Raw genomic sequence first — 18007 nt, forward strand, 5'->3', positions numbered from 1 at the left:
ACATGGGCTCCCCTCCTCTGCTCTCCCTGCTCTTTCTCTGTCCGTCACAACACGTGCGTGTTGACGTTGTGAGTGGTCTTGTGCCTGTGTTCTCTGCTGCCTTGTTAAACTAATTCCCAGGAGATGCCTTGTTAAGTTTATGTACCTTTTTTCCTACAATAAATAAAAATAACTTTATACATCAAGTATGTGTTCTCATTTTTCCTTCTGTTTACTTGCTGTTGACTTTTAACGACCGTAAGTGCCCTAACTGATGCTCGGTGAGGAAGGGCCTGCGTAGAGCAGGAAATGGTGGGACGTGATTGGAGGGGGGTGCTGGGCCCAGTTGGTTGGCTTCAGATCTCGAGACCTCACATAACAGCTTTGTGACCCAGAGAGCACGTTTCTTATCCTCTCAAGGAACTTTCATATTTCAGAGATTCTACGGCACCTGTTTTTTTTCACATTTCTGCATTCCTGGGCCTGGGGTATGTCACACCTCAGTGGCACCTCACAGTTGGTGTTAGCTGGGGTTGTGTTCCATGTGGTTACTCGCCTGCACTCAGGTAGACTTTGTTTTGTTTTGTTCGTATTGGTGCTACTTTCTTGTCTGAATGAGTTTAAAAGAGCTCTGTGGTAGGAATAAAATAATTCTAGACGGTAACAGGGATCACATAATGATTTAGCTGGCAGCACACACACCCTTTTCCTGATCATATGATAGTGGCTCTTACAGTCTGTGGTATCTTAGATTTGATAAAATACAGTATTTAAAGAAATGCCAGGTGTGAGGATCAAGGATAACATGTAAGTGTCAAAGAAGGATGCCAGGGACATGCCAAGGTCTCAGGAGATGGTACCCAGGGCTGGTCTTGCTAGTGATGCTGTCCCAGTTTCTGAGAAAGGCAGACTAAGGCATTATTTTTGTCATACACTCTTTACTTTGAAACTGTTGGACTTTGGGCCGATTTCGGAATCTGATTCACATTAGTGTGATGGTGTGCCCTCCTCCATTGAGGCGCACACCGTTTGAGGTGCTGAAGATGCAAAAGAAGGTGACCTCTCCTGTCCTCGAGGCACTGTGGTGCCAGGCACACTCGCGCTGGGAGTGGACATGAGGGGCAGGAGGATGGTGTAGAAACTCACAGATGAACCTCAGAAGAAGCGAGCTTGTGAAGAGGAAAATGAAAGGTGTTGAATCTAGAGAATTTCGCACACGCCAAGGCATGATGAGGGCTTGTCTAGAGAGGCAGAGCTGAGTGGCCAAAGTGCCAAGTGATGACGGGGAGCTGCTGGGAGGACAAGGTCCTGGAAGGCCCGCTAGGTGTTACGTGATGTGGTCCTTGGGGGGAAGGCTCAGGATGGTTCAGAAAGTTCTGGAAAGTCTCTCGTTTCCAAGGGCAGTGCAGGTAAAAAGCTTCTCAGGGTTGATTATGGAGTTTGTGGATGAGATGGCTGCGACCCAGGGAAGTTCAGGGCTCCGTGTGGGAAACACAGTGACCGATCAGTGGACGCACGGACAGTGGTGCCTCTGTGCTCCTCGGCACAGGAAGCCTGCAGGGGAACCTGTGAGACTTCGGTTTTAGGGTTTTCTCTGCTGGGCTTCAGCTCGGCTGCTGTGATCGTAAGCAAGCTGGACTGAAGTGGAGGGAAACCTGAAGTTCATTCAGCCTCTTTTGGATTCGTTTGTGAAGCTAGGAAGTGTCACTGACCTGGTGGGCCGTTCCCTAATACAAATTTTTCAGAGGAATAAACCTCTTAGAAAAATGATGGGTTCTCTCCTTGATAATAAGTTAATATCTCATTGTTCACGTCATGTTAAATGACTGTTCCTGTTCTCACTTGGTTGCAGAGCTGTGAGTGCGGCTGTGTCCGGCCGCTCCGCCCTGGACCACACAGCTGGCGCTCCCAGCTGAGCGCAGGGTTGTCCTGCTCCTCCCGCTGGTTCACCGCTGTTCTCTGCCCCGCTTCGCAGGTGTGTGCATGTGGGAGATCCTGATGCACGGCGTGAAGCCCTTCCAAGGAGTGAAGAACAACGACGTAATCGGGCGCATAGAGAACGGGGAGAGGCTGCCGATGCCTCCCAGCTGCCCTCCCACCCTCTACAGCCTCATGACCAAGTGCTGGGCCTACGACCCCAGCAGGCGGCCCCGGTTCACAGAGCTCAAAGCTCAGCTCAGGTAGGGGCGGGGCCGGGCTGGGGCAGGCGGCTGCCATGCCGTCTCCTCCCTTGCAAGTCGCTTATCAGATTCTGAGGACTTTTTCATCAATTTGTATTTGTTTATGCCTTGTTGGAGTCTTAGGAAGATTTCTTCTTAAAGTCTTGAACTTCCAATTATGATCAGATATCCTTCCCCTGACTTTTGACTGACTTGGCGTGGCCTCCAAGACCCGGCATGATCTGGTCCCTGCTCCCTCTCCAGCCTCACTTCACACAGACCCTCCGTCTCCCGGACACCTCCGCTGCAGCACCGCCTGACCACCTGTGACCCCCCCACATAGCTCACTGCCAGTGCCGTTCCCCACCTTGGCCCCCGATGACCCCTCTTGAGTCTTCAGAATCCAGTTCAGGTGTTCCCACCTTCAGGAAGCTTCCCTACCCAGCCCTGCTCGCGGAGAGAGGGCCACTCCTGTGGCGCCTTTCCAAAACTTCCGTTATTGTGGTTGAATCATCCTCACTCCCACATTCGTGCCGCCTCTTTTGTGCCAGACACTGGTGGACCCAGACCCCCAGTCGCTCCCAGTCCCGGGGGCAATGCACAGGACTTCAGAGTCTGCACAGAGCTGGCCCACCGCTGGCCAGACCCAGCCCTCAATGGGCCACACTCACCATGCCTCATTCACTCTGTGGCCCCGGCACACAGGGCTCAGGGCCAGGCACCTAGGAAGTGCTCAGTAAACAGTTGTTGGATTCTGTTAAAGTCTAGCTCGAGACCTAATATGTTAGTAAACAAGGTATTTTAATATAATGCATATGCATGGGAGCTTAATTCTATAACCCACCAACCCACACCATGGTTTGATGTGTTCTGTGTCACGTGCTTTCATATTTGGTATTTGGGGTATTACCCTGGTTTTATGTGTTTTAAAATTTTTGCTATATTTTTGGTCTTTTTTCATAAAAATTGCCAAATATTAGGATACAAAGGACCCTGGCAGCCCCTCTCGCCCTGCCTCATCCCCCAGTGCTGGGACCCTTGGTCAGCCTGCCCCGCCTCACCTCACCTCGCCTCCAGCAGCTCCCCCTGCTCAACAGGTCTCCCCACGGGGAGGACATTGCGAGGAAGAAGCAGGGCTGTTAGTTAGAGGTGTGAGAGATTCGTCCAGCCAGCAACTATCTGGCTAAGTGTCTGCTTTGTTCTAAGCTAAGTTCTGTGGATCCAGCAGTGAGCACAACCCAGTCCTGCCCTCAGACGGAAGTCCTGCAAGGCTCGGCGGGCACTGACCTCACGGCTGGAGCCCATGACCCTCCCCACTAGCCCGGCCTCGCACAGAGGGGCCTGCAGGACTTCTAGCCTCGTTCACGCGGAAACCTCCAGTTTCTTCGTTCTCACGCAGCTCCATTGTGTTGCGGTCACTGTTGGAGCTGGGTTGGGAGCGCGCTTTATTTCTTGTTTTGCCATACATTTTTTGTTCCTCCTTGACCTTCCTTCTGAATTGACAGTCTGTCTTTGCAAATCTCCCCTCTGATACCAGTTCCATCTGCCCTCCCAACGTGGTCTCCCCTGTTACCCTGCGTGCCTCCAGCTCCGCTGTGCAGCCCCGCCTCCTCCCTCAGCACCTCTCCTGGATTGTCCTGTCTTAGCCTTCCCGCACTTTTGCTCCCACCGTGTCTGTCTTGAGCGTCATCCTGCCTTTTCTCACGCGTCCTGGACCTGTTTTCAGCTACAGCCGGACATCATGTTTCTCCTAAAGTCAACCTGTACCTCCTCCTCTTGCCCGCCACCTTCTGTAGTTACAATGGTGCCTTTACCTCCATCTGCTTCTTGGAACCATCAGCGGGTCCTCGCCCTCCCCTGTCAGCTGACCAGCTGGGGAGTCCTCACCCCAGGGTCTTCAGACCCACCCCTTCTCCCCTGGTCCGGCATAACTCATCAGTCTTACCAAAACGTCACAGTTGGGGGAGTGCTTCCCTCGCTCAGAACGACTTTCAGTGGGTCCCCCTTCCTCCCGCGTTAGGTGGAGGCTTCCAGAGTAGCATTTGTCTGTACTACAGCTGGCCGGGGGCTTCCCGTCCCCTCCTCACACTGGGGCCTGAAAGGCAGCAGTCCTCCCCACCTTCCTCGCCGCTCCCCTCCTCTGCCCGCAGGGCGTCCGGGGCACGGGGTTCTTCTGGCTGCGCTTGCCCGGCGCTGCCGCAGTGGGCCACGTCCCACGGTGGCCGTGCGCACCAGAGGTGGGCCTGGCGCCGGTCGCTGGGCCGGAGCACCTGACACTCTTCCTGCCCTCGAGGAGCTCACAGTCTAGTACGTCTCCTCCCTACTAGACTGAGGCTCCTTGAGGACAGGGATGGTCATACTCACCTCGCGGCTGCCCGCACCTCCAGGCCGGGAGCCTGGACCCAGTCAGGAGCCAGGCCGCTGCGACGTCACTGCCCGGCACGCGCAGGCTCATGCTGGCCGTTTCATTAAGGCAGAGTAGCTCCAAAACTGTCCAGCATGACATCTTAGAACTAAATACAGTAAATTTACACATGCACACGTACACGTGGACAAACATACTGTACCTATTTATAGATACTTTCTTGTGAACCATTAGCACAAGTCACTGGGCGTTGATTTGTTATGTATTGTTTTGTGTTAATCAGAAATGGAGTTCAGCTTTGCATTTGGAACATCTGGCCACCAAATAAGCCAAAAAAAGTAACTTTATGATATAATAGCTTCCTGAGACATTTATATGTAACAGTGAATCACAATAATTAAATAGGTTCTTTTATTGAGGTTTTCAAATTTTCTATTATAGTCAAGGTTTTAATGAAGTAATAAATTTTGGATACCCTTACCCCGGGGCAGTTAAAAATGTTCCCCAAACCCCTTTCTGCCCTCAGAGAAAGTGTTGGAAAATAAACTCCAGTTATCGCAGGCATCCACTCCTCTTTGACTGGGCCACGCGCTTTTACTGTGACTTGAGGAAGGTGGCCTCTCAGGGTGACTCTCACTAGGCAGGTCATAAAGTGCTGGACTCATGCTTCCGTGGGCTGATCCCTGTGACTCAGGCCTGTCCTCCTCACATCCTGTTTCTTACTCACAGATGGGAACTTACTGGGAAGCAGAACGAGGTTAACCTCTAGGTGGCCTGTAATCAAGTATGAAAGGTTCCCCAAGAGGAAACGTCTCGCGGTGTGTGCCCAGCATGTTTGTGTCAGATGGCTGCCAGGTTGTGAGCGCTCTAAGTATGTTTTGAATGGAAAGAAAATCATTTAATCCCTCATTAATTCATTTAATTCTTTGTTAGCTACTGTGCCAAGGAAGCCACAATGAACAGCTTTAGTATTTGCCCTTTTGGAGCTTAGATTAAAAATATTTTTCCCTAACAGTGCACTGCTTGGTTGACGTACTTGTGCCATTATAGGGCAAGATTGCTAGTTTTATCTCAGGGAAACACTTTAGGTTAATGTGCGGTTCTTAAATTCATTTTAGACAAATGAGAGCAATAAACAAAACTACCAATTTGAAGTTTTGTACCCTAATTTTTGTATTTTTTCAATTTTTTATTGACATGCAAAGGTGTGAACATATAAACATGCCAAGAAATAAACAGCTCACTGAGTCTTCACAGACAGGACGCGCTTGTGTAACCAGCCCCTGCACCCCAGAAGCCCACCAGGTGCCCCCTTTCCAATTACTGTTCACTTTCTAAGGGTAACCACTCACATGGCTCGGTCCTGCCTGCTTTTAACCTTTATGTAAATGGTGTCATTCAGTGTGTACTTGTTTGTGTATGGTTTATTTTGGCCAGTGTTTAGTTTGAGATCATCTGTATCATTCAGGTGGTACGGTGCTTCACTCACATTGCTATATTGTGTGGTGTTCCACTTGCAAATATACCGTAGTTTATCCATTCTACTCTTGGTGGAAATATAGGCACTTTCCACCTTGGAGCTCAAGACTTGTGCTGTGTGAACATAACAGAAAGTGGTCTGGGTGAGCACGTGTCCAGGACTTTCTGGATTTCTGGTGGGCACATACCCAGGAGTCAGCAGGAAGGCACGAGCTTAGCTCTGTCTGCTGGCTGCCTGTTTTTCGCAGTAGACCTACCAGTATAGTGCTCCCAGCAGCGATGAGAACTCCAGTTACTCCAACCATAGTTTTTTTACACCTTTGGAAATTGCTCCTTGTTCCTAAGCATGCCATTTTCACATATGAAGGTTAGGTTAAAAACAGAAAAAACACACAGTTTGCCTCAGCTTTTCTGTCGTAAAGAACACTTACTTGCCAGGCCTTGTGCTGTGAACTTGCACGCGTCGTTCCATCTCTTGATCTCACGGTCCTTGGAGATGTAGGTAATATTGTCATCATCAGTTTACAAATGAGGAACTCGAGGTTAGGAAGCTGGCTTGGGGTGACAGCTGGGATTCAGGGCAGGTCCACCTGAGTCCAGGGCTCAGGCTCTCAGCTGTCAGGCTCTATACCTTGATCTGAGACACGGCTAGAAGTCAGCAGTGCCCCATCTTATGATCGTGACTGGTGGTCAAGTTGTCGATATCTTTTAGTTAAAAACGAAAAAGAAGGAAAAAGGGAAGAAACCATACTGTTCAGGGATTCCTGCAGCTGGTTTTCTGACGTTTGCTTGTGTACCAACCAGAGAAAGTCCCAGAAAGAAGGCAGCATCTCCACATCAGACTCTTTTTGAAGGGGTTCGGTGTCCTGCGTTACCATGTTTGGCTGTCACATCTCGAGCATGTTGCATGTGGCTGCTTGGCTGCCATCATCCCAGAGATGGTGGGGGCAGTTGTGGAAGTTTTCCACGAGATTGAGTCTCCCCAGGGGAGCTCGAGGCAAAGTGGGGACAAGCCTGCAGTGTGTGCTGGCTGCCCTCTGCAGGCACCTGCTGAGCCCTCCTACTGTGTCTAATTCACAGCCTTATCTCCAGCTTGGGTCTTGCAGGGGTCTGAGGGGTGGGGAGTGTTGTCTTTGTTATTATAACTTAATGTTGTCACGTTTGCTTCTCAACTTTATCATACAAAGCTGGCGTCTGAGAAATCTGTTTGATCTAAGTTGACCTTGGGCAAGTGACTAACCTCCCTGAAGGGCAAAATCACAAATCCTGCTGTGCTCAAGTTTTCAAGATTAAATAAAATCATCTGAAATGCCCTCAGTTGTACATGCTCACAAGCACACACACTTGATGGCTGTTCTGGCAGTAGTAGTAACAAGAAAGCTTTTTCTGAAGATCCACAGGGGGCCTGGGGATCTTAGGGGACCGGAAAATGATCAATTACTGTTAAAAAAAAAAAAAACAATAACTTTGTTATTTGAATTTAAAAGTGTTAGCTATTATTATCCAGACACCAAAATGCAAGGCTCATCTTTCTGACATTTTATAGATATCTCACGGACATCTTATACAAGTATTTTTTTAATCTTTTTTGGTTCTTCATTTATCCTAAAATATGAACTCTAGGTTAGATTAATGACATTAGGTAACTTGTGCTTCTTCGCTGTGTGTTTTTAAAGTGGTTTTGTATCTGCTTCTGAAATTCCTCTCAAGGGTGATGCCTGAATTCCTCCTTAGTCATCAAACCAGTGTTTTCTGTCTCATTGCCATCCTGCTAGGTCTTGATATTGTCTGGAAGGGTAACCCATTCGTCAGTTATCCCCTTTTTTCTCGAAGTCCTTCTCATTGGATGATTTTTTATCAGTTTATCTTCAGTTTCTCTGACTCTTCTGTCATCTCCATCCTACTGATCATCCAGTCCTGTGGAGATTTTTATTTCAGGTATTTTATTTTTCATTATAGAATTTTCATTTGGCTCTTTTTTATAGTCTCTATTTATCTGCTGACATTTCCTATCTTTTCATTAACTGTGAACAGATTTTCCTTTATGTCCTTGAATATAATAGCTCTTTAAAGTTCTTGCTGGCTAATTCCAGCTTCTGAGTCACCTTTGGAGTCAGCGTCCTTTAGATTGTTTTTTCCTCTTGAGGGTGGATTGCATTTTAATTCTTATTTGTGCATCAGGTAATCTCAGATCACGTCCAGGGTGGGGTTACTGACAGGCTGCAGGAGCCGCTGAAGAGCGGTTGGTTGGTCGGTCGGTTGGTTTTAGTAGGCACCTGGCTTGGCTGCCCTCACACTGCGCACTCTCCCCGTGCTGTGAGCTCCGATCTCAGGTCAGCTCTCTTAGCCTCAGCTGGGCTCCAGAGCCTGCCCTGTGTGCACATGGCAGGGTCAGCTAGCAACTCCGGCAGAGTTTATGCTCAGAATCTGACGAACCCCCTCCCTGCTCTTTCCTTCCTGGGACTTCCCCCCTCGCTTCCCACCGGCTGTGATGAGCCAAACCCAGTCGCCAGAGTCTTCAAACCAGTGAGGCTGGGGCCTGCTTTCTGGCTAATAGCCGTGTAAAAGTAGGAATCGCCCCTACCACTCCCTTCTTCCTAGTGTCAGCGCCCTGCTTTGGGTTGCTCTTTGTGTGTGCCTAGCCCATAGTTGCTGTCTGCAAGAGGACTGGTCAGATAGGGGTTTCTCAAACCTGGCAAAAATACGAAGCAGTCACCATTTTAAAGTAAGGCTTTAGTAGAAATCACTTTTTAAAATAACTTTGAGATGTGTTACCACAACCAAACAAAAGTGCATTATTTCCTGCAGTTTGAGATACATACTAGTAAAGAGAGAAGCGCCGTTCAGGTGTGTTTGTGAAACGAGGTGTTGGTCTGCGGTGCCCACTTACAAGAGAAGAGAGCAGAGGCGAGTGCTGTCCCCCGGTGTTTGTGGCATTTAGCCACTCGGTCAGCCAGCTGCACATATGCCTTTCCCAGCTTTGTCTCAAGCCTCCAGACTTGTTTTCTGCAAAGATACCAAGGGTTTTTTTTTGTTGTTGTTGTTGAAAGGTCAATTCCATTCCTTTGTGGTGAGGCAATGCTGGCTAATTATAAGAGATCATGTTTCAAAACTGGTATTCCCATGAACTTGCCAAAACAAGCCATTTCCCTCGTGGCTTTTTTTCATCCAGTTTCTTGCTGCCCTTTCTCTGACTATTTTCCGAATTAGCCTGAGTAGCTATGAACTCAGATTGATTTTCTGTCCAGAGCAAATTTCGTGATGTCATCATAAAATTAGTATGTTTAGGTGATCAAAGTCCAGTCTTTTTTTTTAAGTTACTCAAGTACGGAGGAAATGTTTATGGTTTCAAAGAGAAGAAGAGCAGTATAATCAGCCTCGGGAAGGACGCTGCAGAGCTGAAATAGGTGAAAACAGGCAGGTAGAAGTGCAGCACTTACGTTCACTCAAGCTCTCTCTGGCTCTTCTTGTCTCCTTTGTTTCTCCATCCTGGCAGCGGGCAGGACAGGCAGTGTCATTCTCGTTGATGGGCGAGGACATGGCTGGCACGGGCCGCTGCCCTGGAGCCGAGCTCAGCAGACGCGCGGCTGGTAGCTGGTGCCTCTCCTCTGGGGCAGCGGGAGCGGCTGGAATGCCTCCCTCAGGGCCGACTGTTCATCTGCTGTGCAGCTTGTCTGAGTCGGAGATTTGCTCTGGTATCTTAGCCCGGTACTGGAAACGAAGAACCTCGTAGACCACTTTCTCGCTCTCCATGAAAATACCTTAGAGGTGAAGTCACATCTTGGCTCCAGAACGGAAATGTAACGAGACCTCCCCATCCTGGCCTGTGGAGCCCGGGAGATTGGGTTTCCCAGGGAGTGCCGCAGGCCGAGAGAACACAGTTTTCACGTCCTTTACTCTGATTTGATTACTTTGATGACTTTTAAAGTGGGGGAAATAAAATTAACTTTACATAAATACTCCTTTCCCCTCTTCCCGATTCTCTTCCCAGATGAGGCTCATGGATGAACAGAGAATGACGATCATGTGTCCTAACTTTTGTTAAATAAAAAGTCTTACTAGCTTTTGTTTCATCTGTTTGCAAGTCTGAGACACAGAATCCACCATCCAAGGAAAAACCATGAGGGCTTGTTTCCAGTTCACATTAAGCAGCTAAAAGTTTTCGAATGGAATGTATTGCAACTAAAAATATTTGTAGTTTGGGAAAGAATGTTTCAAGTTGACCTCCTTGCCCCTGTGCACTCTGGTGTTTTGCTCTGGGTTCCTCAGCCGCTGTAAAGAGAAAAGGCAGAAATGTCTCCATGTGCCCTCCTCTTCCGTCTCTGGAATAGGCTTCCTTTGTGAAAATGGATATTTTATGGGTTGTTTGTATTCTTGACTACACTGAGCAACAAACTGCGGTTTCTCAAGAAGCTTTTTGACAAGTTATTTTTGGTTTGAGACAGAAGGGTCTGGCCTCCCGGTTAAGCCCGCCTCGGTTCTGAGGGGCGAGGCCGGCGTGCTCGTGAGGAAGCGCTGCGGGGCCAGACACGTGCAGGTGCTGTGCAGCTGACGAGGGGCCTGGCCCGAGTGTGCAGCGAGGGAGGCCCCCAGTCTAGCCCACGGAGCAGCGAGACCACCCGTGGGGTCAGTGTGGGCTGGGGGGAAGGGGGGAAGGGGGCAGAGCCGGGGAGACCAGTGGGGGCAGGATGGAGGGGGCGCCAGGGTCTCCCTGTGGCGAGCGACCGCCCTGGCCTGTTGGAGGCTTTTGTGGGGAGCATAACCTAAAGACCAGGGCGGCCCAGCTCACAGAATGGCCCGCGGGAAATAAACGGCCTTCCCGGGACCTGTGTGAGCTGGAGTCCCATTGCCTTGGGGGTGCGACACACTTGGCCTCCTCGTAGCTTGTCTGTGTTTTAAGTCTTTGAAGAAGTTGGAAATAAGGACAGTTTTTTAACTTGATTTTTTTCTTGGTTTTTTATGGACTTTTCACTTGTTTAAAACTACAAAATCTTTGGAAGTTCTGATTCCAGGTCTGTTATTTTGAGGGTCAGGCGCCTGAGCAGGGCACTGAGGTGCTCATCGCAGACGGCCCGGCTCCCTGGCCAGCGTCTGCCTGGACTCCCGCCCCCGGCGGCCCGGGGCTTCACCCCCGGTGCTCTGCCGGCTCCGGGCACGCCAGAGCAGGGCAGCTCTCAGCCACCGCATGAGAGTCCCAGGGGCAGGCCGCGTGCCCCTGGCCAGTCCTGAGGGCGCCACCAACTTCTTCACTGTTAAAGTTCCATGTGTCTCCTCAGCCCTGATCATCTAGCTGGAGTGAGAAGAAAACCCAGATCATGTTTTGAGGAGGGGTGGCATCTTTTGACTAAACTTCGCTTGTCACTAAAGTGCTGACGTGATCACTGAGGAGAAACCATTCCGTTCCTTTGTGTTAGAGGGAAAGCCCTGACATCTGGCGTGGCTTGCTGACTCGGGGCGGGTGTTTTGTCTGCCGTATCCTGATGTGGAAGGGGTTACGTGAGGGAGGCTGTGTGAGAAAGCAGCTCCAGTCAGGCAGGAATGTCCTCCTGAAACCGCGAGCCGAGTTCCCAGATTAGAAAGGCCGCCGGCGGCTGACCTCACCCTCCGGAGCGCTGCTCACTCGCTGCTCCGCCGGGAGGCTGGGCTGTGCACGAGCGAGCAGGCGGCCAGCTCGCCCAGCCCGGCCCGGAGCCGGGAGCCGGGGCCCCGCGTGGGTGGGGTGGGAGCTCGCGGAGAGGGCGCTGGGGGCGGCGGGTGAAGCGCGGTGCCCCAGTGCGGAGTCTCCAGTTTAAAGCAGGCGGTGTTGTCAGCAGTGCTGGGAAATACTGTTGCCTCTTCCCTCTTCCCCGACGAGAAGAGCGCTGGTAGGAAGATGGTCATGAGCAGTGAGGGGGTGACGGGCCAGGCGGCCGTTTGTCACTTAACATGGGATGTGTGACATTATGCAGGGGCCTGTGTCCCAGTGAACAGTCTGTCCCGGGCCGGTCTGGGCTTGATCCAGTGCTGCTGGGGATTTCTCAGGGTGACTCAGTTCGGTTCTGCTCCGAGGAAGCGCTGGCGTGTAGACAGTCCCCCCCGGCCATCTCTGATTCTCCAGCTTCTGCTTGTCTCACCTGCTGTCCACTCCTTACCTGTGGCTGTGTTGTACACGGGCTTGCCCTTTGGACCCAGGCCATTCTGGAATCCTTTTGTGAAGTTAGAAACCGGCCTCTCTCTGCTTCCCTTTGCTGGAGTCTGCTGCGCGGCTGAGAGCAGCCGGAGGTCTGGGCTGTGCGCTCTTCCTCCGTTGCCAGCTCCCCTCAGTAACCCCGTCTTGTCTCTCTAGCACAATCCTGGAGGAAGAGAAGGTGCAGCAAGAAGAGCGGATGAGGATGGAGTCCAGAAGACAGGTCACAGTGTCCTGGGACTCCGGAGGGTCCGACGAAGCGCCGCCCAAGGTAGGCGAGCCTCCCCCTCAACCTTGGCCTTGCTCCTGCCGACTTTTGAGGTCTGTGGTGTAGGCAGTGCCGTCGGCAGGAAGGGCCAAGTGTCAGAGCCGTCGTCACAGCTGTTGTTTCATATCTGCTCCTTTGCGTGTCACCCTCCTGTGCGCTCGTTTCCCTGGTTCGCATTTCAGCCGTAGGTTGTTCGAAACTGTGAGCAGTTGGATTAGATGTGGTCCTAAGATGCTCCTCCTCCCCACCCGCACGGCAGACTTAAGTGTGCACACCTGGCTTGGGGGAAGCTCCTCTCTGCTGGGTGTCAGGGACCTTGCTGATGACCAAGTCAAGGTTAAATCATCAGGTGGACTAAAACCAGGCCATGAATGCTTTACATCTTGTTTTATTTTGCATTGAGTCAGATTTCACCTGACCCTGTTCCTTCTGGATTTGGTTTTGTTTTGCTGAGAACCTAGTGCACATCTTCTGTCCTCTTCTTATCTGGGGCTGGTGGCTGGGCTGTCGGCGTGGGGAGATCTGCAGGTGGCCTCTCAGCCCTGCCCTCCGGTCCCCCGGCCCCCAGGAGGTGGCCAGAGCCTTCCCGCCTCGCTCAGCTCTGCTGCGGCCGGTGGGTTGGACACAGCTGGCCCTTCAACACGCTCCTCAGAATTTTTTGTTCTCTTTCTGCTCTTGACGGGATGCTGTCTTCACACACTGGCGTACTTGCTGTGAATAATCCAGTTCAGGTCATTTTCTGGACAATTAATAATAGACTTTTTTGCAATTAATAGTTGCCAGCTATTTAGTATTTGGCTACCTAAAAATATATTAAGGAACTTTGACAGTTCTTTACTTCATTTTCTTTTTGAAAAATATTCAGAAATTTGTTAACACAAAGTGCTATTTAAATATTGTACCCATTTTTTTTTATCATGATTCCTGAAAGCTTCTGTCTATTGGCCAATATTTTAAACTGTGTAAGACCCAGTCTTCAGAATTTTAGAGGTGAGGGTTCCATAGCCTGGGTTCCTCAACAAATGGGGAAGCTGAGGCCCAGAGAAGGGGGTCTCTGAGCCGGTTTGTGATAAAACCTGAACATTTCTCCATCTCTCCTAGTTCAACAACCAAAAATTCCTTAGCTACCTACCACAAATCTGTGAACCCCCATCCCAGCGTGGCCCTCCAATTTGTATACGCAAGTTTGCCTGTTTCTTAGCTCAGTGACGACTACAGAACAGTTCAGTCCTGGAGGCAGGAGAGTGTGGAAGTTACTCTCTCAGGCCTAGAAACCAAGTGTACCTGCTCACGGTGGGCTGCAGTGAGCAGGCAGGTTGCCGGCCTGCGCCCTGCCCCTCCCCCGTCTGCAAGGGGCGGGCGCTGAGGCCAAACGAGGTGATGCGCCTGCAGCGCTTGTGTCAGTCACAGAAGTGAGGCCTGGGCGTGCTCAGCGATCAGCACAGATGGTGCAGCGTGTCCCCTGCAACCCACAGAAGAGCTTTTCCATCTAAACGTGTTCCGTATCCGAATCGATAGAATTTGAGTGATTTTCATTAGGCCAAATCTTGATGTAGAATACTAGGTTCATGGGCAGAAGTGGAGGTGGTTAGGCTTTTTCTGTTTTACAAAAGCAAAGTACAAAGGTGAGTTCTGCTCACATTTGTAAATGTCCTCACGTAGTTTGAGATATTTTCAGAGTGTGTATTTTGAGGCTCTTTTCTATCATCAGAGATCGTTCTATGCTTTTAAAAAAGGGTCAGCAGCAGTCTGAGCCCATTGCCGGTTTCTGTTATTAGCGTTTTATTGGCATGAACGGCACCCTTCACTTGTGTCCGTGGCTGGTTCACCCCACGCAGACTGACTTGAGTGGTGCCGTTACAGTGCGGCTCAAAAAGATGACAATGTGTACTCCGACCCTTCAGGAAAAGGGCTGGCGACCCGCGGGTCACAGCTTCTGGCGTGTGGAGAATCACCTCTGGGAGCACGAGCACGCAGGGCTCGGTGCCTGCAGACAAGCTGCTCAGCCCCCTGCCGGTCAGAGCCCGGTCGCCTGTGCGGTGCTCGCCTTCTCCTTACTCACCTTCAGAGTCGCGTCCTGCTTCTGTGGTCACGGCGTTGGACGGGTCTGGGAGGCGGCTGTGGCTTCCCAGCCGGCAGGCCAGTGCTTCCTCTTGCGGTGAAGCGGGATCTCTGTGGGTCGTTCTGCCTGTGGTGTCCTAGGACAGCTGGATCCCACTGAGATTCCTTCAGTTAAGTAGGCTCTCAGGCTTTTGTAGGTAAACACTGTGTACTAATAAAATTTGCAGTATAGCTGAATTTATTTTTAAAGGGAAATATTTTTCTCTCCCCCTTTTAAGATTTAAAATTACCAGCTTAATTATACTTGCTTAATGGCAAAAGCATTGTAACCACAAAGGTAATTGTTACAGATACGTTGCTGATCTCTTCATCAGTACGTAACACCGGCTTTTTCACACAATCGTCATCTCTGGAGAGGTTTGCCTGTGAATAGCATGGGGAGGGTCACCTTTAGCCCTCGTTTCATTCCTGCAGACCCCAGTAGACTGGTGGGGCTTCATGGTAAAAATATCCTGGAGCTACAGTTTTCAACGTATAACCCTTGGGCCTGAGAGTCCCCCAGACCATTTCAGAGGGCTGTGAGTTCAATCTTGTTTCATAATAATGTTAAGGTGTCATCAGCCCCGCCCGCTGTGTTGACATTTGCAGTGATGTTGCACATGCATGGGTGGGTAAAGCCACTGTCACCTGGGCAGGAGTCGGGGTGGCAGCACCAAACCCACTATTCGTCCCCGAGATCCTCGCCACTGGGCTCACACGGTTGGGGGGGGGGGGCAGTTTGCTTACAAACCACCTTGAAGCAGCAGTGGGGTCTCCCGTGCGAGGCAAGAGGAGGCGCCCAGCCAGGGCTCCCGCTGCTCAGCAGACATGACGCATGGCTGGCTTTCAGTCTGGACATCCCACCTTTGTCATGGAAGAACAATTTTACTTGAAAAAAGAACTGGTGACACACGTGCTTGTTCGGATTTGCACATTTGGTGGACATTTGCTCAGAGAAAGATGCGAGACTGTCTCATCAAGGAAAACAACTGACAGTGTTTGTTGCTGACAATAAAATAGGAGTTTTCATGCAAAACTTAGAAATTTGAAAACCTTGTCTCAATCCCCGTGACTTTGACAGCTTCCCATTTCTTAGACTTTTCTCATGAGCTCAGGGTAACACGAACAAAGGTGATCTTTTCTTTCATGCTATGTGCTGAGATGTGTCCGCACTGGAAAGACCTGCATAACCCAGTGGTCTGCATTTTCCAGATGATCACTTGCAGGACGCTCTAAAGTCACACACGGGAGAAAGGTCCCGGCATAGCGCAAGACAGAGGAATGGATTTTAATGGTCTGCTCCTTGCTTGCAGGTCACACAGCCAGCAAGCAGCAGAAAGCGTCCGGGTGTGCGTTTCCCCGGCGCCGAATGCTGTTGGGCCTCTCTTCTGTGCTTCCTGGCCATTGGCATCTTCTTTGGGTCTGCTCATGCCTTTGGCCTGTTTGATTCAATTATTTGACTTTGTATTGTCAAGCTATTAGATTTGTTATGTATTCTGGATTTGAGTCACTTAGCAGATGTGTGACGTGCAAGTACTTTCCGTTTGTGGGTTGTCTTTCCACTCTGTTGACGCTGTCGCTCGCAGGGCAGAAGCTTTTAATTTTGATTAAGTCCAATTTCTCTTTTTTCCTTCTGTTGATTGAGTTTTCAGTGTCAAACCTAAGAAACCATGGCCTAACCCAAAGTCACAAAGATTTACTCCTGTGTTTTCTTCTAAGAGCTTTATAGTTTTAGCTCTTACGTGTAGAAATACGATCCATTTTGAGCTGACTTCTGTGTGTGTTCTGAGGAAGAGGGCCACCTTCACGTCCTTTGCACAGGTGGGCATCCTGCTGTCCCAGCATTATTTGTTGAAAAGACTGTTTCCCCCACTGAAATGTCTTTACACCCTTTATCATTCTTTCCAACCACGCTCTTTTAGAGGCTTAACTTTTTCTATTCTTTAAAATACACATTTACTAAAATAGTCAAAATGCTTGTTCATATGACACTCTGTTGATTTGTTCACAGCCCAGCAGACCTGGTTATCCGAGCCCGAGGTCCAGTGAAGGATTTTACCCCAGCCCGCAGCACGTGGTGCAAACCAATCATTACCAGGTATACCAGTCGTTCCAGGTCTGGGACGTGTTATTTTACCCTTCAGCACATTTGGGGGCGGGAGTACACTGCATGTGTGTATAAATTAAAACATTCTTTTCATCAAACAAATGAATGATTAACCTCTCCCACCCCCCGAGTTTCCTTATCTTGTAAATGAAAGCAGCTCCAGGACACTCCTCGTGGGCCTTTCTGGTTAAGATGCATATTGATCCATTCACGAGGTGGGTGTTAAAGAGGAAACAGCCTTAGATCATTTGAAGTCTTTGTTGTGAAAATTCCGAAAAGTTCTCTGACAGTAATAAATCCCTTCTGGTCAAAAGTAGTAACTGATACAGCATTTTATATTTAGAATTTTTTATTACAATATTTTTATTCAAGTAAACTGTTAGAATTTTAGATTAGATTTAGTTAGAAATTTAGTTAGAAACGTCAATCTTACTTGAAAGTTTAGTGATTACATGTTGTCAGTGTGGAATTTTGGTATAAATCAATGCCTAGAGACTGAACAAATGCATGGAATCTTTGTTGAAGGATGTGTGGGTATTTCGAAATATGGATTTGACCGTGATTTGTCTCATTTAAAAATCAGCTGACAGCTGTGGCCGTCTAATACTGACCTGGTGAGCTCTGGAAGCAAGCACGGATCCGTTCTCGCCTCTCTTGATCGAGGGAGGGAGCCATATAAAGAAACTCCTCTTATTCCCCTTCTGCCTTGACGTTTTCCTCCATGAGCAACTAAGTGTTTTCTCTCCGCCTTGGTCATCGCTGTGAGGCTGTGAGGGCAGGCCTCCGCCATCAGCCCTTGTTTGTTAGAGGACAGACACTTGGGGGTTTGTTTGCTCTTTGTTGACAGAGCAGTACTGAGTGGGCAGGAAGGGGACTTCTGGAGCGATGTGTGGCTCAGCCACATGCACGGCCGCCTGTGCTTTGGTGCCCGAGGACGGCCTGCTCTCAGCGTGTTGTAAACGTCAGCTCCGCAGTGAAGGGTGTCTGGTTTTCCCACGGGTGTTGCGTTAGTTTTCTAATGCGGTCATAACGGGTCACCTATCTTGAGGCTTCAGCTGAGATCCAGCTCCTTGCCACCACCTGCTGCCAGAGGTACCTGCGCCCCGTGGCTCATGACCCCTCCTCTGTCTTCAGAGCCGGAGCACCTCTCTGACCGTGCTTCCGCAGTCACCCTTTCTCTCCCCTTCTGCTTCCCTCTTGCATTTTTAGGGACCCTTGTGATCACATTGGGTCTACACAGATAATCCAGGATAATCTCTCCGTCTCAAGATTCCTAATTTATAATCACATCTGCAGAGTCCCTCGTAAGGGACTGTATTCACAGGCTCCTGGGATTAGGACAGGGACCTCTTGGAGGGGCCGTTCTGCTACCACAGTCTTTTCT

At 49.8% G+C, this 18007-nt stretch overlaps 1 protein-coding gene across 10 annotated transcripts in view; it reads left to right on the plus strand.

Annotated features, from left to right (window-relative positions):
- PTK2 (protein tyrosine kinase 2) overlaps positions 1–18007 on the plus strand; it is a 200158-nt gene that overhangs the window by 160377 nt on the left and 21774 nt on the right. For 8 of the 10 annotated variants that reach the window (XM_032467711.1, XM_032467707.1, XM_032467708.1 and 5 more), the window contains 3 exons: positions 1955–2159; positions 12308–12419; positions 16528–16614. In XM_032467711.1, the coding sequence (XP_032323602.1) occupies positions 1955–2159; positions 12308–12419; positions 16528–16614 (404 nt within the window). Of the gene's footprint in view, positions 1–1954; positions 2160–10336; positions 10609–11335; positions 11847–12307; positions 12420–16527; positions 16615–18007 lie in introns of those variants that run through there. The other 2 variants (XM_032467710.1, XM_032467709.1) reach the window with 2 other exon arrangements.

This window comes from Camelus ferus, chromosome 25, assembly GCF_009834535.1.
Source record: "Camelus ferus isolate YT-003-E chromosome 25, BCGSAC_Cfer_1.0, whole genome shotgun sequence".
NCBI classification, from domain to species: domain Eukaryota; kingdom Metazoa; phylum Chordata; class Mammalia; order Artiodactyla; family Camelidae; genus Camelus; species Camelus ferus.